General features: G+C 33.9%; 3 protein-coding genes across 6 annotated transcripts; 1 reads left to right on the forward strand and 2 right to left on the reverse strand.

Annotated features, from left to right (window-relative positions):
• Positions 1-216: 216 nt before the first annotated feature.
• Positions 217-6,386, forward strand: LOC132907311 (protein bunched, class 2/F/G isoform-like). 2 transcript variants are annotated; one of them, XR_009658143.1, is made up of 5 exons: positions 217-2,610; positions 2,818-2,869; positions 2,953-3,156; positions 5,891-5,998; positions 6,124-6,386. XR_009658143.1 is itself a non-coding variant. In XM_060960262.1 (3 exons), the coding sequence occupies exons 1-3, from the start codon at positions 734-736 to the stop codon at positions 3,154-3,156; spliced, it is 2,133 nt and encodes a 710-aa protein (XP_060816245.1). In that variant the 5' UTR covers positions 218-733; the 3' UTR covers positions 3,157-3,852. The 2 variants fall into 2 exon arrangements, 1 of the variants encoding a protein (XP_060816245.1); XM_060960262.1 differs by lacking the exons at positions 5,891-5,998; positions 6,124-6,386 and having other exon boundaries at positions 218-2,610; positions 2,953-3,852.
• LOC132907306 (E3 ubiquitin-protein ligase hyd) lies at positions 4,338-18,148 on the reverse strand. Of its 3 annotated transcripts, none has more exons than XM_060960255.1 (30): positions 17,323-18,148; positions 15,972-16,172; positions 15,533-15,854; positions 15,242-15,450; positions 15,011-15,174; positions 14,723-14,922; positions 14,365-14,633; positions 14,123-14,277; positions 12,805-14,040; positions 12,560-12,727; positions 12,314-12,446; positions 11,778-12,239; positions 11,589-11,713; positions 11,281-11,519; positions 11,038-11,204; positions 10,632-10,963; positions 9,972-10,380; positions 9,352-9,700; positions 8,662-9,001; positions 8,302-8,537; positions 7,730-8,233; positions 7,299-7,466; positions 6,810-7,166; positions 6,547-6,732; positions 6,349-6,471; positions 6,053-6,262; positions 5,631-5,989; positions 5,320-5,526; positions 4,834-5,212; positions 4,338-4,732 (listed from the first exon to the last, which is right to left on the reverse strand). In XM_060960255.1, exons 1-30 carry the CDS (start codon positions 17,382-17,384, stop codon positions 4,523-4,525), a joined length of 8,481 nt encoding a protein of 2,826 aa, XP_060816238.1. In that variant the 5' UTR covers positions 17,385-18,148; the 3' UTR covers positions 4,338-4,522. The 3 variants fall into 3 exon arrangements, with proteins under 3 accessions (XP_060816238.1, XP_060816239.1, XP_060816237.1); XM_060960256.1 differs by having other exon boundaries at positions 11,281-11,513; positions 12,554-12,727; XM_060960254.1 differs by having other exon boundaries at positions 12,554-12,727.
• Positions 18,149-18,448: 300 nt separating this feature from the next.
• On the reverse strand, positions 18,449-21,412 carry LOC132907312 (mitochondrial import inner membrane translocase subunit TIM44). The gene is made up of 7 exons (XM_060960263.1): positions 21,390-21,412; positions 20,710-20,859; positions 20,395-20,640; positions 20,112-20,316; positions 19,895-20,043; positions 19,454-19,817; positions 18,449-19,378 (listed from the first exon to the last, which is right to left on the reverse strand). Exons 1-7 carry the CDS (start codon positions 21,390-21,392, stop codon positions 19,131-19,133), a joined length of 1,365 nt encoding a protein of 454 aa, XP_060816246.1. The 5' UTR covers positions 21,393-21,412; the 3' UTR covers positions 18,449-19,130.
• Between the last annotated feature and the right edge of the window lie 1,436 nt (positions 21,413-22,848).

Genomic DNA, 22,848 nt, shown 5'->3' on the forward strand with positions numbered 1-22,848 from the left:
AACTGCTTTAAAATATGCAAATGGATAAATAACAGGATAGGATATTTAGTTGGCAAAAAATTCGTGTAACATTCAAACAAGTAAAGATAATAAAAATGCGGTATGAAAAGAAATAAAAATCAGGAGAATTGTAATCAGCATGTTCCTATGGATAAGGATGGAAGGATAGTAACTATGGTTATTTCTCGACAATGCACCTAGATCGTGGATGAAAATAGATTTTTAGTTGTGAAGTCACACGGATGCTCTAGATATAATTCGTGGCAATTTCGTGAGTGAATTGGCAGCCATTTTTAAACTGCTTACTTAGTATAATAGAGTAGGAAGGATATGAATAATGAGAAATCGGATCACGAGATAATAATATGTAAACGCGTGATAGATTAAATGTAGCGTGAATCGGGCGTGAAGACGGAGGAAAGGACGATACGGAATTTGTCGAAGTGTGAATATTCGTTTCGAGTGGACGGTACTCGAGCGAATATACTTCTTCCCCGTGAAAATTGATGAAATGGTGAACTGTCAACACCTCTACAAGATGAGAATATGAATATAATTCGAACAACCGTAAAGAATAATAATCGGTCGGGTCTGAAAGGTAATCGTGACGATTTTTAATAGGGATTATTAGTTCAAAGCCAAGAGGCCCCGGCTAAGAGCGATGTCGGTTTTAACATGCAAGAGAACAACGAATGCAAAGATCGTGGCTCTCGAATGCTAAGTTCCTATAATAATGGCAGATAATGTACACAGAAAATCGCATAAGCTATCGGATGGTAGTAGAAAAATATCGAATCCAGTGCATCGTACGACCACCGAGACGATTCGGTTAGGAGAGCCAGAGAAACTGTACCAGCCGGTTAGTTTGACCAGTTCGAGCAACGTGACGGCCAGTAACCAGTGTCGAAAAAAGACATCCTCCTTCCAAATAACAAGCGTTACTGTTGGTTCTCGTATGAGCAATGATGCCGGCGAAGATTCGAACGATGATCTCGATGAGTCGCATACGGAGGACAATTCAGTCGAACACTCGCGTACCACCGACATGGACATTGAAACACCTAGCTATTCGGAAGACACCTTCTCCAAAGAGGATGTATTCTTTAATACAAGTAATGCTGCCCTCAGCACTGCTCCGGTGATTCCTACAAGTTCACAGTATGGTCTGGCAATCGTGCCCTCAGAAGGGAATAACGTTAGTAATTCGGTAAATGATAGTAATATCAATACATTGGATATTACGTCAGTTACTGACAACAATATTATCAATTTACTTTCGAGTAATGCCAAACAAGATGCAGATCTACGTGAAGTACATTCGCATGGTAGAAACGAGAGATTTAAAGTGGTCAAAATCGAAAGTACTGAACCTTTTAAAAGGGGCAGATGGACTTGCATGGATTATTTGGATCATACATCGGTTAATCAACCGACAGCAATCAGTACACCTAAAGTGTCTGATCCAAATGAGGTATGCATATCGTATGGGGTTACAGACAGTGGAATCGTTATACCTGATGCGCCTAAACAATCAGTCGTATCTGAAGATAAAGGTATGGGCATTGATGCTAATGGACAAGTATCTGTACATACAGATGTGCATACATCGATCGGTGTACCAAACAACCCTACACCAGTTTCAAGTGCTAATTATGCAGTAAGCAATTCCATTCCTCCCAATGCACAGCATAATCCAACACAAGTTCAAACGCAAACTAAAGTTCAACCACCTTCGCAAATTCCCCAATATTTTCAATCTTCTGCTCAACAATTGGCATCTCAGCAACAACAACAAACTGGACAAGGTTCCACGTTACCTTCCAATCTGCAGCCAACCCATCCCAGTAATTTGACTCAACCTCAAAGTATGCCCCAAGGTTCTATTCCTATTATAACACAGACTGGCAATAGCAATGTGACACCCCAACAAAACATACCTCATTCAAAAGAAGATACATATGTGACAGTGAGCACACAAAATCAGTCATTACCAGTTCAAAACGTTTGTCAACCCTCTGTGCAGCAGACACCTGTACCAACATCCCAAGCACCTAATATTCTTGTTACGCAGCAACAGCAACAACATGCTGCTCAACAGCAGCAACAGCAACATCCTCCAAATCAACAGCAGCCACAACAGCAGCAGCAACCCCAACAGCAGCAACAACAGCAGCCTCAACCTCAACAACCATTACAAACACAAAAACCAATGACTCAAATATCTGAGCCGTTGACTGCCATACAAGGAATGCAGGGCATCCAAAATATTCACAAAGTTCCTCAAACAGGTGCACAGCAAACTTCATCAACTATTCATGCTCCTGGAGCACCAGTGCAATCCCAAGTGATACCACCATCTCAAATGCAATCTTCAACTTCTGGTAGCAATGCCCAAGTACAAATGGCACAGGTATCAGCTACCTGCCAAAATGTTGTAGGAGGTATGCAGCAGGGCAATATGACATTTCATCAACCAGATCCGGAGCAGGATTCTATTTCAGGCATTGTAGCTGGATCCACTACTCAATCAGCTGATACAACTCTTTTAGAATCACTAACTGAAGTCACTCAAGGCAGCGATGAACATCATACCCTCGAAGATAATGAAAGGTACAGTTTATTAAATGTACCTTCAATCACTGAAATTATGTATTCATTAAAACATTACGTATATCTAGTATTATTGGATAAAGGAATATTCAACTGAAATTTCTTCTTTTAGAAACAGAAAAATAGTTTTTAACAAGATTGTGAATTTACTTGCTGTAGCATATACATATTTTATTAATAAATTTTTGCATGTAATTTTTATTGCAGTATGTCGGGAACTAGTGCTGTAGCAATTGATAATAAAATCGAGCAAGCCATGGTGAGTGTATTTTGCTGTAGGGATAATTATCAGATGACAATAAAAAACAATAATATTGAAGTTAATAGAGTATTTTTTTGTAGGATCTTGTCAAGAGTCACTTGATGTTTGCTGTACGGGAAGAAGTTGAAGTACTCAAAGAAAAAATAGCCGAGCTTATGGATCGTATAAATCAATTGGAAGCTGAAAATTCAATCCTGAAAGCACACGCGACTCCAGAAACATTGGCTCAATTGAGCCAATCAACAGCAAAATTACCCCAAAACAATTCAGGAAGTGGTCAATAGGTAACCATTGTACATAAGTTTCTATTAATACTTTGTCAAGTACATAACGGATAATATAATTATTGTATATAACTTTACGATTTTTAGAAATTTATAAACAATGAGATTTATTATATTATACATATTAACATTAGTAATCTTTTTTTTAAGTAAATTAAAGATAATAGATTATTTTTTACTATTTCAGTTTACTGTTTAGGAAATATATATATATATATATATATAAATAATAATTTAAATCTGTAAATTCAATTTTTTTTCAAAATGATAATCATTTTGGAAATATATATTGTTACGATCCTAGACAGAAACAAGGACATATATTGAGTGCATGCCAAGATTAAGCAGCATAAATAATGGAGTTGATATTGTTTTATGATAGATTCAAGATTTTGAACATGTTAAAAAAAGAAAGTATATAACAATATGAAATAGGCAGCTAGACATTCCTAGATTATTTTTCCTATTACCTTAGCATTTGGCCAAATTCATTCACCATAAAATTGATTGAAAAGAAAAAATTGATAATTCAACCTAAGAGTTTAATGTTCAAGGAACATTTGTATCATTTTAAATTACATGTGATTTTACATTGATATTTTGTTATCATTTTCAGTCGTAAAAACAATTTTTTTACGTAAAACTATGTAATTTCCAATATCATTAAACATCAAGTCTCATATTTTGTAATCTGTACTCTCGTGTTGTAGTCTCATTTTTAAAATATGTATTATAATCAACATGCTGAAATCCAGGGAAGCAATTACTACTGGTGTGCATTAAAAGAAAAACTACAATTTCCTGTCAACATTTTATGTTACATCTTAAACATGCCTAATAAAAAATTTTTAATTGTATAATAATTTGTTAAAATTCCTAACAAAGTAGAAAGAGTACTATTATGATATGCAAAAGAAAAGGAAACGGAACAAATTTTAAGACAATCGTTTCTGATGATACGGGGTTGCCATTAATCCATTTTCTTCCATGACTTTTAAGATGTTTTTATTCACTAAAATGATCACTATAATGACTAAAGATGACACTTTAATATAAAATCTTATTATGATGGAAACCACGTCTTTTTGTTCAGTAAAAGAAATCAGAATTCATAATTACACCTTATAAATTTATAAATGTTATAAATTTTTTTAGGAAGGAAAAAAATAACAACATACAACTTCTTTTTCGTTTCTTATATCATTATCAATAATGTGACTTCTTTTTAGAGCTATTGCGCACAAACATGGTCACATAGCATATATAATATACATAACATATATATAATATGTTACATTATATATATTTTATGTATACATATAATTATATATATATATAATTATATATATATATGGAATCTATATATTCATACAAATCCGAAATTCTTTGTCTGAATAGCAAGTAGTAGTTTATGTCTTAATATGTGACGAGAGCTGTACAATGGAAGATATAGTCGGGAAATACATGTATTTGCAGTTGGTAGATGATCATCTGCTGGTCGTAATGTCACACTTGGCATTGGTTGAAAACCATCTTCACTTGCTGGTAGTGCTGGAGATCCTGTCCAGAAATATACCTAAAATACAGGTGTAAAGAGATAAAAGATGCATCATTTATAAAAAGTAGAGCGAAGACAATATTTCTTACTAGTAAAAATGTTTGAGTATGATTTCTTACCAAGTCTTGTCGTTCTGAATGAGACATTTTCTCAACAATAGACCACAACCAGCGTTTAAATTTAGCTAATCTATCGGCAGGTTCTCCTGATTCGTCGTTGAAGGAAGTATACGATATCAAAACGGAAACGTTAATATCACCGACCCCATTTAACAGGAGCCTTAAGTCTTCGGATGTTAAACCATCGAGCGCTCCTTCGGGTAGCACGTCAAACACTCCTTCTCTCATAGCATGCAAAGCTTTCTCTTGTACCTTAATCATACGAACTTCCGCGTATTTGCGTACATAATCGTAAACATTACTTGCTGTCACTTCTATATCACGTCCGTTGGGAATAAGTTCAATCGATCCACTTCCTTCTTCGGGACACAAATCAATACTAGAACAATCAAGAATGTTATATACCATAGCTAAGACAAAATGCGAGAAATATTAGAAACGACTCTTCGAAAATAAGCGATTGAAATATTTCAGCTACACGCTTACCTGAATGTAAGATCAAGAGCAGAGAATAGACTGTTACTATCCTTGGTTTCGGAATCAATAACGAGTTGCCTTAGGCTTTCATAAATTACAGAGTCGAAAAAGGCAAGATCGTGGAAACGGATCGGTCTTCCCAAAATGTATTTTATTACATGACGATTCAAAAATATTGGGCACAACTCGTTTTGCAAAAGACACAATCCTATAAGTCTGATAACAAGTTTTCCTTTTAATTTCACCAATTCATGGCTTACGATTATTTTTATTTTTATTATATTATAATTTGATCAATTGTTATTTATATCATTACCAACCTGCCCACATTTCTGAATGCGTTCAAACGCTCGTAACTGGCTCTTCCCTGTCGTGGAGTGTAAAAACCTCTCTTTCCCGGGGAATAGAAAAGAGGAGCATTGTCTTCGGTGTCATCCAAAATACTGTTCTCAATCTTTTTCTTATTAGCCCCACAACGTGCGATCAAGCTGAATACATCGAGATCCAACAACGCTTCCCTTGCTGACTCCTGACTATGACTACGGATTAATTCAAATGCTTCCTCTACTTTTTGCCGCAGAGCGTCTTCTGAAGCTAGTAACATCAACAACTGTGCAGGGGACAACTCTAACAGCATACCAGTTATTTTAGCAGCTAATGCGGGTTGCAATGCATAAACCTGTACAAGGTAACAATTGTGTGTTATTGTGAAAAACTAAGTACTATCATTATTATTAATTACTTTTGGATATAGTCTGTCCCCGAGTTGTTGTTGATGCATGGTCAAGTGATCATTATTTGGGTGACTAACAGGTAACGGATGGGAATTGGAGGATGAACTACCAGCTCCAGAATTACTGCTTCCTTCAACAGAACTGGATGGATGAAAAACTCGAGCTTCAAAAGACAATGCTCTACGCGTCTCCCGACATTTTCCAGAAGATCGAGGATTCTGAAATAAGATATCTCTTGTAAAAAAAGAAGAGCAGAAGAACATTGCCTTTCTTCTTTTTTATTTTTTATAATAATTATACTTACTTGTCGTCTTAAATCATGATCACGATCTCTACTTTTTAGCTTCCGAAGTACATTATATTGTGTATACTTTGATCCCACTTGTGCTGCTTCAAGATTAGGCAGTTTTTCATTTGCAAGCAATGCCTTTAAAAAAATGTACGTGTACGCTATATTTTTAAGACAAGAAACAAAGATAATTCCTATTGTAATATTACAAACCTCGGCAATCGCGGTATAAAAACTTCTAGTTACTCCAGTGCCTTCACCAGGTTCATCCTTGAAAGTCACTTTAACACGATGCACGGCTAACGGCGGTGCATTAGTGGCACGCCTGTTATATAAATTGTAATGTGTATTTAATTCCTTCATCGTTTGCACTAATAGTTGTGTTCTGTCCCGTTCGACCTTTAAAAAGTTTAATTTATATTATACTCAATATATTTCGTTCGTTTAAATAATTAAAAATTATTGCACTTAATTACTTTTAACAGATTAATGTCTCTTTGCTGTGCATTCCGAAGTTTCTCCATATCTCTACGGAATTTCGCTTCTTTTACTTGGAAACCTCCTAATTCGGATACAACTGAACCAGCTTCTAATCCTACATCCTCCATGAAAACTCGTCCAAACAAATCAAGAGACAAGCTCCAACGACCCAATAAAATGTTATGTGATATATTAGACCCAATAGACGAGACTGGATTTGTTTCAATCGTTTCATGAGTCATGGAGGCATCTTGATTTGAACCAGATGTGTCCATCTCCTCCGTTACATTTTGTATTGCTTCATTTGCTGTAGACATCATTTCTGATGCACCAGCTTTATTTAAACTCGATTCCTTTAAAATTGAAACACAACATTATTGCACCTAATTTACCAGAAAAACTTCTCTTTTGTACGTTTATGAATTTCTGTAATTTGTATCTCTCTCTTATTTTAACTTTATTAAAAGCAAATTCTATATATTTACCGAAACAGTTCCAGCTCTAACAATAACGCTTCTATTCGTTTTACAGATATCTTTATTAGTTTTGGTACTTCCCGATGCTTGATCGCTTTGATTATTAGTAGAAACGATGATTGGAGCTCGATCAATTTGCTCCGCAGCAAATGTGTGATTGAACGATTTTGCCTTTTCCTATAATATTGAAAGTAAATCTACATATTTTATCTTTCAACGAAAGGAACTGTGCCATAAAAGATTTAGTAGAAATGTAAGAATGATTTCCTATTGTTGCAAAAATAATAACTTAAAAATAGAATTACTTACAACAATAGGATAAAATTTAGACTAAATTAAACGCCGTTTTCCGTGCAAGAATTTCAACACAAAAATAAAAAAGATATAAATGCCGTGAGTGGATAAATTTAATTAGCTTTCCTATGTAAAGGAAACATTACCGTATGCTTTGTAGACGTTGAATCTCCAATCGTTACAGAGCTACGTCTTGCATCTGATGATGCAAAGGCAGATCTTTGAATAATTTGACTAAATGTCGGTGTGGGGATATTCTGATTATCAGCACCACGTGCAGACAGACTAAGTCTTGTGGGTAATCCTTCTAACGGATTTTGATTAGGACCTGCGCTTGTTGCTGGTTGTCTTGGTATACCGAAGAGATCCTCTCGCTTTGAATGGGGTTGCAATAGATGTGGTTGATCAGCTAATGGTAAGGCCTCGCTCATGACAGTATCAAAGGGATCAAGGGGAGGGCAACCAAGACATAAGGTGGAGTCTGATCTTTGTAAAAAGGGATGCTTTCTTCCTTTTGGTGTACTGTTACTATTATTTCCTGATCCGCAACTAGGAACCTGAAGTAAATCAGGATAATCGACAGAATCTGTCTCCAATGCAGTGGGAACTGGAGAACTATATTCTTCTCCCTCATCATTATCATTTTCATCCTGTAATGTGAAATATCATAATCTGTGTTAAATACACGTTGATTGGGAAAACCTAATTTAATACAAACCTGATCGTTCCAACTTGAATAATTTGATGATTCCTTTTGAGTCTCTCCTCGTGATGACATTGGTTCTGATAGTGGTGAACGCATATAATATACTAACGCATCGAAAACGTATGCTACATGTCTTAGTGCAGAAACATCTAATACTGGCAAGCTGTCCCTGTGTTCGGCATTGTGAGCACGCATTAAGGACAGGCAATAAGACAAAAATTCACGTCTTGCCAAGTATACATCGCCACCTAGAAATAATACTTATTAGCCACTATTCTATTCCCAAAAATGTAATTGCAACACATTTGAGTATTTCTTAAAGGTATTTCTTAACTATTTCTTCATTAGAATGATAAAGATAACAGATGATACCTTCGCGTTCTCTACTGTTTCTCGAAGGTTCGCCAACGCCTGCAAAACCAACGGTGAGTCTTGTAGAAGCTTGTGGAGTGGAGATATTGGAGCTCGTAGCGATACCACTGCGTTGATTCCGACCTGTATTAGATTGTAATGTCAACGACAGAGCCGCTGTATTTAACAATCCAGAGAAATTGCCTCCAGACAAAGATGAAGCATTGTTCAGCGGATGTTCTGGATGCGTAGGATCCGCACTACGTGTCAGAGACACACCAAATCTTAGTTGTGCCTCCGTGGCATCCATAACTGTGAGCAGCCAATCCCACGTGGGTTTCAAGTGCCCCTCGAGATACATCTGTAATCATCAAGATTATTATGTTGTTCTAAATTTATTCAATTTTAACCGTTTGAGTCCCAGGGGTCTTTGAAGAAACAAAGTCGAAAAATCCCGAACAGCGCAATATTGCTCGTCATATTTGTTACTTTATGAAATACATCTATATTATTATATATGCGTATTATTAATTTACAAGTTTTGTTCAATAAAAATTATAGAGAAGATAACAATAAAATACAAAATACCATCAGTCATCTGTAGCGTTCAAATGTACTGAGACTTCTCAACACAAAATCTAAACAGCGCGATCGCGCTGCTTGGGACTCAAACGGTTAATTATTAAATGTCATATTATAAAAAAGTTATACCTGCAGGTTGAGCGCATCCTGATAAGTAATTTCCATTAATCGCGGCAAAGAAGGTGCTAATGTTTTATAATCTTGCATCATAACCAAAAGATCAGCTATCTGTCGAATAACAATTCCAAATGCACGTGCCAAACAAGTAGTACTAGTACCCATAATTATAGGTTCTTGTGCAGCTGCAACAGCAGATGTTGCAGTAGTGCGTCTTAAAGATGTAGAGTCAATAAAAACCAGATTACTGCCACCTGTTACCCGTAATCCAGCTGTACGCATACTTGAGTCGCGATTACGTATCGCCCATTGCATAGAAACAGGCGCGAGATTATTACGATGTAAATGGCCAGAAGAACCACTGTAATCAAGTATCAGTAACATAAAAATGATTTTTACAAATGCGCTTAGAAGAGAGATTAATGTTTTAATTGGAAGGGTATTGCTGCAAAACTCTTTTAATGGATCTGTGCAATGCATATGTAATGCAGTACCTATAGTTGATTCAGAAAATATAGTGAGGTTATATATACATTTGTAGTTTTCGATTCAATTGGTTTTTCGACCTTGCTATATTTCTTGAATGAGTACAAGACCATCGATGTTACTTGAGAAAAAGACAGTATTTTTACCTTCGTCGTTCCAATTGATCATCACCAATCTGAAAATCTTCGTTATCTTGTTCGTCAGTTTCTCCTGCTTCACTTTCATCGTCTTCCTGCTGGCTTGATTCTCCAGATTCGTCTTCCGGGAATAATAAGATAGATCCCATTCCACCATCAGAGCCTGCTGTAGCACCAGTTTGTACACTACGCTGCGCAGACGCTGCATCTTGATTGCTATGATTGTCATCGGAGTCCGACTCTGTTTCCGCTTCCGCCAAAAGATCGAGTTCTGTATCGGATTCTCCATCTCCTGCCTGTTCCTCACCTACACCTCCGCCATTGCTATCAATCTCACCTAATGGTTGACCAGCGACAGTTCCAGAAACCCCAGATTCTTCATGTTCGCTAATGTCGCCATCAACATCCATAGGAACTTCTATTCACACATAAAGATTATTATAGAATCGAAATTAGAGAAAATTAAAAATAATTTTACAATATTTTATGCAAGATAACGGGGGCACAAAATTAACGTAATCGATAAGATTTGGTAATGGAAATACTACCAATACAAAATAATTTTTTTAAGAAAATGGACACTTCTATCATTTCGAATAATTTTTCAGATGTAAAACTCTCGGTTACATTATTTTTATATTAATTTATACATTAATTCGCAAGACATACCTTCACCAGTTTCTGCCTCATCCATAGCAGAAACATCCCTGGCAATAGTAATATTATTATTTCCTTGTTGCGTTTGTAAAGTAGCATCCAGAGTTTGGGAACTGACACCACTATGAGGTATTAGTGGCTCGATAGAAAACAACTCTTCAGAGCCATTGATTACTTCCATTGCTGAGCTCGTCAATGTAAATGGTGCTGTCGGGCGAGCAACACCTAATCTCACGGGTGCTATCAGTGAATCGGCAGTTTCACATAATTCTTCAACAGCTAATTTAATCAATGCTTGGAATACTTTACGACATTTCATTAGAGGTTGCAATGCCTGGCTAGTACTGAAATATGTTTTAAAACATATGCATAGATAAAAAAAATAAAAATCGCTTAACTAAAGTAAATTATATCGTACTTTCTTCGTTTTGTCGTATTCGGTGCCATTTCTATTGTGAAGATCACAAATATTCGGGCCACAGATCGAACAAATCGGCGAGCAACATTATTTGCTTCTTCTTGTCGTCCGGATATAGTATCATTTTGTAATTCTCGTATCAGAGTTGTAAGAAGAGTATCGAGCATCTGCGAAAAAGTTATATTACATTATAAACGTTCTCTAATATATTAGACATATAAGATAAAACTAATATTTTTTTACCTCTGCACTACACTTAAATAATAGCGAGTGAGTAAATTTATCGAGTAGAGCAGTACCGCTTTGACGACATAATTGACCTTGATCTCCAAATAACTGCTCATTTCCATGTGCAGAAACTCCTGACATAATCATACATTGAACAGCTGGCCAATCATCCAATAATCTTTCCAACGCTTTTCGATTAAAGCGAGGAGGTTCTAAATCGTGATCTGGCATATCTGGTACATAAGTATCTAACCCTGTTAATGATTAGCTTTTAACTTCTATTTTTTATATAAATTACTCTTTTTCTAAGTAAAAAATGTTACCATCTGAGGAAGGCCCTTTTCGACTTGCAGATGCTGAGCGTTGCCGCAGTGCAGAACGGTACTGCCGTTGTTCGATCAATTGTCTTCCAACAGTCTGAACCAAGAAGAGTAAAATACTTTCCCCCCTATAAAATTAAGAAAAATAATTTATTTTAATTTTATCAATCAATTTGTCGCATATTTCTTTACCGTGAGTTTATCTTCGTGACAAGATCGGTATTCACTACGAGACGACAAAGGAGTTCGTAACGAGCACCTTGATGGCCCGCAATAAGCGCTCGACATTTGCACTTTTCCCAGCAATCACAATAAGCTGTAGGGGATGTTATCTTTATTCTGCAATCATGTCCTCTGTGACAAACGCGAGCACATTCTGTACAGCAACACAAAGATCCAATCAAGCCGCAAGTTTTGCATTCGAAAATATCTTGGTCGATGTGTTGAGTCCCAGTCCATGTGAAACTGCATGTATCGTTGCAACATGTAACGAATAATGGCGATAAATCTGGATTAGCATCCGCAGGAAGTATCATAGCTGAACATTCTTTTTGATCTCTTCCAACTCTTTGAATAATGTCTAATAAAATGAGAGCTGCGTGATATGCCCGAACTGATACAGCAAGCATTAATGGTGTCTGACCTTGAATATCCCTGTTAAAACAAACATTTAAATATTTTTCTCCAATTATAAAAAGATTTTACTCATTAATAATTGATATAATTACTTTGCCGTGAGTAGCTCTTTCAGGTGAGGTGCTAACACGCTACTTTCACACATATACTTTAATATAAGTAATGCATTATTTCTTCTTTCCACAGAGTCTATGATGTAGGTGTTATTTGATGTTGCTCCCACACCTGAAAGCAGCAAGATATTTATTTAGCAATTTGTAACAGAAGTTAAAAATTAAAAAAAAAAAAAAAAAAAAAAAAAAAAAAAGAGAATAAAAAGGCGTTTGATACACTTTTACCTGATTTGTTCATCATTGATATGCTGGCAGTACCAATGCTAAGCAAACTGTCTTCTTCTCCTGACGTATTATCAAAAGCTTCCGGTGGCCAACTTAAAGTTGGAATTGGTTCCTCAATAGGTGCAGATGGACCATCAACAGTGTTTGAAACTAACTCACGTTCAATACCTTCCAAACAAAATAATAAATTAAAATAAACAATTTATAATTTTTCATATATTTATATTAAAGAACAAATTTAATACCTTGATCATTTTCTTTATTCGAGGTTGGTGAGCACATACTAATGCAAGCATGCAAAATATTGCGATTACCATCGCAACGTTCCATTAATATTGATTGAATCTGTGCTGCATTGTTTTTGTGATCTTGCTCCAAATTGCAAAATACTTGCTTAATACTCTCATAATCGCACCTTAATATGCGTGGCATTAATAAGAGATTATCAAATACTAATGCAATAACTGCAACTTGATTTTTCATATTGGTTGAATTTGAACAAGTCGGTATAGGAATAGTTGAAGCACCAATGCACAGAACTGGAACTAGATCCAACCAATTTGGATCACGGATAGCATCGGCGCAATCCTTTGCTAATGGATAGATAGTATTATTTCCGTCTCTAAGTATCATGGAACACTCTATATTCTCTCCAGAACTTGTCAAGCTGATATTTTGAGGCTGTAGACCCAAGAATGATGATACATCCGATGGAATATAACAATCTTGTACATATCTTCCAGTACTTAAATTATACACAACGTAACTTAATTTGCTTGCACTTTTTACTATTGCATGGATTCCTTGTCCGTCAGTAGCAATGCTCAAAATGCTATCATTTGATCCTTCAACAATGTTCACTCTTCTGGGAGTTCGTTGGAAACAGTCTGGAGCTCTTGGATTCATGGATGATTTTATTACCTGTATTTCATCTTTCCTTAACAATCTACAATCAGCTAGCAATTTAATTAATTCTTCAGTTGTTAAATCTTTAAAATCTGAAGTACTGAAATCTTTTTCTTTAATTTCTTTTTCCTTCGCATCTTTCGAGAAGAATTTTACAGCAACATAACAACCGTCAACTTTTATAACTTTACCGATGGGAACTGTTTTTACATCTTCTACAAAAACAACATCCTTTAATTGCCACTCTTCTTCATCTTTTCGCTCTGACTCTCCCTCACTTCGAGGTGCAGCTCGCTTTTGTCTTTTATGACTTGTCGTGATACTGCCAGTATCACTACATGTGCTTGAAGCTGGTGAGGGTGGAGGAGGCATATCAAGGCGATCAGTAGTTTCTTTGTGATTTGTCTTATTAATATTACCCGTTCCGTTGTTTCCATTCGTTTCTCGTTTTTCTGCATTAACATTAGGCAAATGAGTTCCAGCTGGTAATATCTTAAATCTGTAAGTGCTATCTAAATTCCATGCTGCTCCTAATAACTGCCCTACTTTTGGAACTCCATTGGCAATGGTAAAACCTTGAAAATATATCAATTTAGAATATTATAAAATATTATTTTTAAGCAAATCATAAATACAATTTATTATTTAACAAATTACCTATTGCTCCAGGATGATATATGGGACTATTTTTCATACAAACATGTGCGCCATAACTAATATCATTTGATGAAACTGTGGATGATCTATGTTTGCGCGATTTAGCCTTATATTTTTCCCATAATTTTTTACGTTGTGCAAAAGGTAATACACCCCTGTGTAAATGAAAATATAAAAATCAACATCAGTTTTTTGTATTTGAAATATAAATAGTTAAAAAAAATTGTAATATTTTAACTTACCACCAATACAATGCACCACTTTCAAGTTTAGCAACTGTATACAAAGCACAGGTATGAAGGGATACTATTTTGTCCAATGTAAACTCTGTAAAAGTTTGAGCTGGATGTTCGAGACGAGAAGCGACATGACCTACAAGTTCATCAAGCCAAGTAGCTACTTTGCCAGATTCAGTACTAATAGAACATCGAATAGCTGTTGCGGATATATTAACTATCTTTTCTGTGGTTACTGCCAACCATGGAGCTTTTGGATGATGTATATTTGGATTCTACAACGAGCATTATTTTAATTTTTTCTTTGTTCTCAATTTATAATATTGCTCACATAAAATACTGAAACAAAATTTATTTTAAATACCTCTGCGTGTTTGTATGGTTCAGATTCCGACCATTTCCACTGATACAATTGTCCCCCAGCAGAAACAGCGATTAATTCACTATACAGGGAGGCGATTTGTACAAAACGAGGGGCAAGATCGCTACTACGTTCATGCCACCACTCTAATTCTTCTGATATCCATAATGGACTTTGAGCAGCTAACTCTTTCTTTTTATTATCTAAGAAATTTTTCAAATATATAATCAAAATATCCATGGTTACAATTCGTAGATATTACAAAATAATTTTCTAAAATTTTGATTGTACCAGAATCTTTGTCCCAAGAATCTTTAAGTGCTGATTCCAGCCAACGTCTTGGACCACAATATTGACGATCTCTCCATTTACTGAAATTGTCTCGATCTCTATCGCGCTCAGAAGTACGTTCACCTTCTCTGTCATTACCTATTCTGCGTGAAGAACTACCCCGGCTAAAGAATACAAACATTAACAATATACATCTCATAAACAATTACAAAAGCAATTCGGACTAATTACTTTCTCATTCCTGTATATCCAAACATGTCCTCAGGAAACATAGAATCTGCATCAATAATAACAGAATGCTCATTGCTAAATCCACCATCTAGTAATGAAATGAGATCTTCTGGAACGTAGGTATCTGCTGCATCTTCAGCATCATCACCTTCCTCATCATCTCGTGACAGTAAATTATTTACTGCTAAGTTTACATCTAAATTTGTACGCTACGAAATATGTTTCAATATTAAACTAGCAAAACCTTAATGATACAAGGATTGGTACACTAATTTCTTCAATCGGACAAACCTGTAATTCTCTAATAATAAGATTGCGACTTTTTCCCTGTAATACCACTTGAGCCTGTGTAATAAGATCTTCTGGTACAAATGGAGCTGGTACAGATGCAATAGGACGCGAACTGCTACCACTTCCTCCACCCATAATTACACCTGGAGGACCTATCCTGCCTCCACTGCTACTTCCTCCATTACTACCACCTCCACGAATGGCAGAACTGCCACGCATGATTCGTGCACGTGATCTGGACATTCCTGCTCTACTTCCACTTCCACTACTAGTACCACCATTTGGTGCTGAATTGGAGTTATCAACATGGTTTTTGTTTGTGCTAGGATAATAGAAGAATATGTATGTTATTTCATTTGTGGGATAACACAGTGAATATGTTGTTCACATCTAATCACAACAACATTGACAATAAATTTCATTTCTTTTTATAACTTACTTTCGATTTGGTTCATTTTTGCTTAAATCCAATCTATCTGATAATACTGTAAATGCAACTCTACAAATTTTATGGTCTTCTGTGAGAAGAGCAATGTGTGTTGGGCCAACCACAATATGTTTTACTGCAACCTTCAATCCACTGAATGCTGGTAATGTTACAAATCCATATCTGTTGATTTTTTCTGCCACTTCCTTCAATCTAAAAAAGCATGTAAAAGAAAAATTATTAAATTAACTACTCCATTAATATATGTGCTCACTTTAACTAAGGTTTATTTATTATATATATTCACATTACTAGTACATATAAATACATGTATCATAGTATTTTATAATAAATATTGAAAAAATCCTTTTTCAGTTTTATACTGTGTAGCAACAAAAAATATACCAATTTTTGGATAACAATATAGGGTACTATTGTTGTATACATAATAAATACAATGTATAAATTTGTATTATATCCGAAAACATTAGAATGTATGGATGGAGCAATAAATTATTCTTCTTCTACTTCACACAAGATTAAATTATACAAAACCATATTAAAATATTAAATACATAAAATATAAAATAAGGAAAAGATGACACAACATTACATAGAAATTTACAGATATTTATTGAATGAAATAGGAAGGTCATTATCTATGAATATATTTGATCATAAATAATTATATTTACAGAAACTACATTTTGTCCTTGTAACCTACAAATGTATCCAATAATAGAAACAAATGGAACGAAACATTTATTACCATTTATATATTCCACGTATATAAAATATATTACATATATTATACATATATATAATTTTATATAATGTAATATATAATGTGATAATATATAACATGTATATATATTTATATATAATGTACATATATAATGTGTATGTGTTTATTATATATATGTAATATATATAATAAATAATATAAACACACGCGCGCGCGCACACACACACACACACACACACATAATAATATATGTATAATATATATAATATACATCTATACAGTAGATAGAATAATTTTTTAACTAATATACTCAACATTTTATTCTAGATATGTGCATGCTTATTATTTAATACAAACATAACGATGTGACACAACAAACTTTTAACTTTCAAACGATACATCATCTAACATGCCATTGAATTATACGACACAATGGGCGAGGACCGTTTTAAAATTCAGAAAGAACGAAAAAGCATATAGAACACTATGCTAATTGATATGAACAAGCATATTTTAGGGTCGAACAATGAACGACGATGATTTCAATACGGGGAAGAGACAGACATGCCAAAAAGATACATTATAATAGAAACCGATAACGGATACATTTTTCCTTACCTATCGTTTAACTGATCATCTGTTCCAGGTAAGGGATGTACAACAAAGTGTATCGACGTCATTTTATCAATGCTCGAAACGTATTTCAATATCAGGGATATCGTTTTAATAATTCTGTACACACAATTTCACCACACCGTCGAAATGATATTCAGCCATGTTTCTGAAGAAACAACGAGTTACGTGTTCTTGAAAGTGAACGAACCGAACTTATGTTCTTCACGTATTCGTAAATGCATTAAAAAATCTCGCTCACACGGATTCGATGGCAATCGCTGAGTGAACAAAAATCACGTGTAAAACGAAATATTCGAAGAATGCGTAAGCGTCTTTAACGAAATGCAACCGATCGTCCAGATGCTTCTATTACGTTACTGTATTGGTGTTACAGAAGGAGAATATGTATCATGGCGACCCTCGATTAATGGCGGACTCAACTATTTCACGATCGTTATTTAGATTATACAATAATATCACATTGGAAGATCTTTGAAGATACTTTTAATTCACTACTCATTTAATTAATCGATATAATATAGAAATATTTTTTTCAGCTTCACAATTATCATCATTTAGATGTTATATGTTTGTATGTACTAACAATAGTTTCATTACACCACTTTTTCTATAACGTTCAATTACATGCAATGGTTAATACAAGTTATATAATCGTAATACAATAAATACACTATACTATATATTTACAATAGAATCACGCACGATTTACAATGATTTTAAGGAAATTCTTTTGTGGCAAATGTAGTTGAGCTGAAGGAACGAATACTGACATGTAATCAAATTTTAACTTCCTATGAGACGAGCGTAAAACTAGCCAATCAGAGAAGAGTTTCACTACACTACAAAGGAATTAATATTTCATTGAATTGTATATAGAAAAAAATTTGTATTTTTAAATAGTTATATCGATATCAGATTTAATTAGATTTAATAGGGGATTTTCAAAAAAATTAAATTGTGTATTCTGGAATGAAAGGAATTAATTATGAATAAAAATGTCAGTGTATTTTTAATTGAACATTACAAAATTTTTTGAATACCTTTCAATTGTTTATAAAGTTATATGGAAGAAGAAAGAAGAAGGAAGAAAATTAAGTTACAGTCTACATTCCTGTTTCTTAAAACATCTGTTTTTCTTTAATTTTTACATATTGAATTCATTTATACAATACATTATTGTTTATAATCTTACTGAAATTTGAAAACGTGTTTTCATTTTGTATATTACAGATTTAAAAAATAATGGGTGATTGTATTAATAAACTATGCACTGTAGTGCATTATTATAGACATGAAAAATATGTACAATCTCTGTTTAATTGTAAAATGTTTACACATTCCCTCATTTTTATGATATAATTCATGTGAAACAAATATTTGGCATTCAATATAATATATCTTGTCAGGCTCTATTTTTTAACATTTTAGTATCAATATTTAAATATGTACAGAAACAAGTTAGTAAAATTTGTGTATACTTCATGCATTTTAGCCCAGATGATGTAACATATGGATTATAAAACATGATAGAACAATAATTTATATTTGTAATTAATTAATTGTTCTGGCGTATAAAGAATTAAACATCTAATTTAAGTCACAGAAATTAACATTCATCATCTATGAATTAATATACAGATCGTGAATCTCGATAAGAATCTTCTCTTTCAATACCAGTTGCATTGAAAACCATAAAAAAACGTGTCAGTTCTCACTTATTCTTCAGTCACAGTAGTATACACATTAATTTTTTCTTAAAGCTTTAACTAAATTCATACCTAAACTATACATTATACAAATTGTTCAGTACTAGTAGCACTAAGATCAAGTAAACGCCATGCAGCTTTTGGATTAAGTTCGGTAGGGTCACGACATAATACCCATATATAATTGACACGCATTACTTTCTCAGGATCTCCTTCAATAACATTTTTCTTGCCATCTCTCACACACATGATTTGTTGGCATTGGAAACTGATTATTAAAACTGGTCCTTGTTCCATTACTTTACCCATTATTAAATCTATGTTGTTGATATCTGAAATTGAAATATTTAGCTTTATCTGGAATAGCCGCATAAAACTAAACGTTTCATGTGAAATGTAAAAAATACCTAAAATTTTATTGTCTAATTTATATCCCAGTTTTTCTACTTGTAACAGTGGTTGTGCTATTAGTTTGTACGGAGCTTCGTGACACCAGTCTTTTAAAATTTCAAGATCCCCCCTTACCATAGCTTCCAAAATATTTGGGATAATGTCTGTTTCACAATATTTTAAAAATTGTATTCTATCAAAGCTAGGATCTAGTCTACAAATTTCTGTTAGTGTTGCAGACAAGTCTGTCTTTTGAAACAATCCACCAACTATATCCGTAACCTTTTCCGTCAGTAGCCTAGAGGCACGAATAACAGGATTATCGGATTCTTCATATTTGATCTTCCATTCTAATATTTTATTCACATATGGATTTTTATCCTTGGAAAAATATAATTATTACAAACATCTGCAGTGCTGCAAATATGTAATATAGTTCGATTATCTTAATTATGTACCTTAAAGTTTTGCCATGATTGATAAAATTTAGAATCTTTATGCAATTCAACATCCATAGCCTGTTCATTTGGTTGGACAACTTTGCTATCTACTGATTCTACCACATCTTTTCTTTTCCTCAATACCTTGGGAGCAACATACACTTTTCCTGCAATTTTGATTTAAAAAAAACATATTATTATAAAGCTTCGTATTTATTTGCGAAAATTGCCTTACCATGCATTCCTTGATGATCTAATTCCTCGCGTACAGCTTCTGCAGTTTGTGATATTGTTTGAAATGCACTTGTTTTACCTAAAGCCTGGCTTTTTTCAGATATTGTCTCTGCTGCTCCTTTTGCAGACTTTGTTATTTCTTCACTCAGTTGACCAGCTTTCTTCCCTAATTCCGTTTTACTTGCTTCTTCAAGAACTTCTTGTACCTATGTGACATTATTCAATTAACTTCCATAACACATATTCTCGACTAACAAATATTAACAAATATTTTCCAATTGTACCTTTCCTTTTAAGGATTCTAACTTTTCTTTAAGAGCTTCAGATCCTTTGGTAGCTTCAGATTCAACTGCTTGAAATTTTTGTCTGGCAGAACGCAATGCTTCTGACTGTTCTAGTTTTTCTGCTTCTTCCCTGAACTTTTTCAAAGACTCTTTCATCTCTTTATTCTTTTGCATTTCATGTTTGATATTTTCAAGAAACTGAGAAAAGAAACTGGGTCTCCTCGCTGGATTCGAATAGAATCTGACCTAAAAAAAACACATGATAATTAATCAGACCTCTGTACCTTTTTGAAGATATTCTAAAGGAAAACTCACTGATAATCCTTGTATATTTGTGATTTGTGGTAATTGAGACCGTAATACAACATTGTAAATACATATTGTTGAACCATCTCTGGGAAGTTTTTTTTTAGATCGGGCAGATCTTGTGATACCAATAAGGCTAGCTTTACATGCAGAAAAATTCTGAAATTATACGAAAAAGATATACATGCATTTCAAGTTTATAGAAAATGAATCTCCCTTCACATAGATAATAATTTACATGGTACAATTTAAAATGATTCTTTTTAATATAATTATTTTTATATCAAAATATAATATTATTTATTATTTTTTTCTGAGGGAGATATATAGGAATATAAATTAAGGATTGATAAATTTTTATTATATAGAATAGATAATTGTTACCACGTTATGCAAGTTTATTTCTCTCGCGTGTAATTATTTATTTCATTGTTATTTCGTTAAGAAATTCTGTAGAGGCATAATATAATATCTCAATTTCGAAAAATTAAACTTTATGATGCAACGGGACCGAAATTATGAAAGTTATTCAAAAGAACATAACCTAGTTGTGAGAGAAAAATGTGACCGGCTTGCGAATTAAACATTTATGACCTTGGATTAATATAGGAAAAAAGGACAAGCACGCTTATTTCGTGTTTTCACGTGATTAGAAGATTATGATTCAGTTAGCAATTAGGATTATTTACCATTTTACGAACGATTTATCTGCAACATTGAAAATCTTCATAAAATATATTGCGGATAGTGGGAAGGACATCTATCGACAAAAATTAGGACAAATTATAAACATATAATAATCATATACAGTGCTGGACAAAAGTATTGGCACAGCAAGATTGTTATGATACAAATGCTTATAACTATTAAACAAATTGATTTAAACAAAAAACTTTTTGACGTATTTATTTATTATCTATCCTAGTTTATTACATAACAAGAGCAACAATATAAATAAAATAATACGCAAAATAATAACAAAAATATATTTTTTGAACATTTTATGGGTGGACAAAACTATTGGCACAGTAGAATATTTACGCTTATAACTAATTACATAATAAACTTCTAATATTTTGTTGGCAGTCCTTTTCTTTTAAGGACTTCCTTTAATCTTCTGGGCATCGAGTGGACTAATTTTTTAGTGAATTCAGGTACAATATTGCTCCATTCCTGCAGAAGAACTTTCTTCAGTTCAGACTTGCTTGTGATATTATGTTTCCTAATTCTTTTTTCCAATTCGTTCCACACGTGCTCAATGGGATTCATATCGGGACTTTGAGGTGGTGTGTTTAATGTGTGGGCAGTATTATATATTATCCACTGACGAACAATATACGCCATATGTTTAGGATCTCGATCCTGCTGAAAATAGAAATCCCTGGGGAGGTTTAATTTTTGAGTACTTTTCAAAAGATTTTGCTTGAGTATATTTAAATATACATATTTATCCATTATCTCATCAATGAATATAAGTTCTCCTACACCCGATGATGCCATACATCCCCACACCATTAAACCACCACCCCCATGTTTCATGGTGGCTTGCAGATTCAGTTCGTCCATCTCTGTGTTGGGTTTTCGCCATACTAATATTCTGCCGTCAGATTTAAAAATATTAAACTTACTTTCATCTGAAAACATGATCTTTTCCCAAAAATCAGTATCTTTCGTAACAAACTCTTTCGCGAATTCCACTCTTTTCTTTTGGTTTATTTTACTGATGTAGGGCTTTCTTCGTGCTGCACGGGCAGAATAACCGGCATCCTTCAATACCCTACGTACAGTTTTGGTACTTACTTCTTTTTCACACTCAGCTTTTAACATCGAAGCAATTTCAGTCGAATTAGTTTTTGGATCCTTCTTTACAATATTTACGATTTTCCTTTTTTCTCGAATTGTTACCTTAGAAGGGCGACCACTCCTAATTTGATTCTCTAGATTTTCTTCACTTTTAAAGCGTTTTATGACTGAACGCACAGTAAAACGACTTCTGTTTATGATTTGTGCAATTTCGTTGTAAGATTTATTCATCTTATATAAATTTAATATTAAAGAATTAGGAAACATAATATCACAAGCAAGTCTGAACTGAAGAAAGTTCTTCTGCAGGAATGGAGCAATATTGTACCTGAATTCACTAAAAAA

Source organism: Bombus pascuorum, chromosome 5, assembly GCF_905332965.1.
Source record: "Bombus pascuorum chromosome 5, iyBomPasc1.1, whole genome shotgun sequence".
NCBI lineage: Eukaryota > Metazoa > Arthropoda > Insecta > Hymenoptera > Apidae > Bombus > Bombus pascuorum.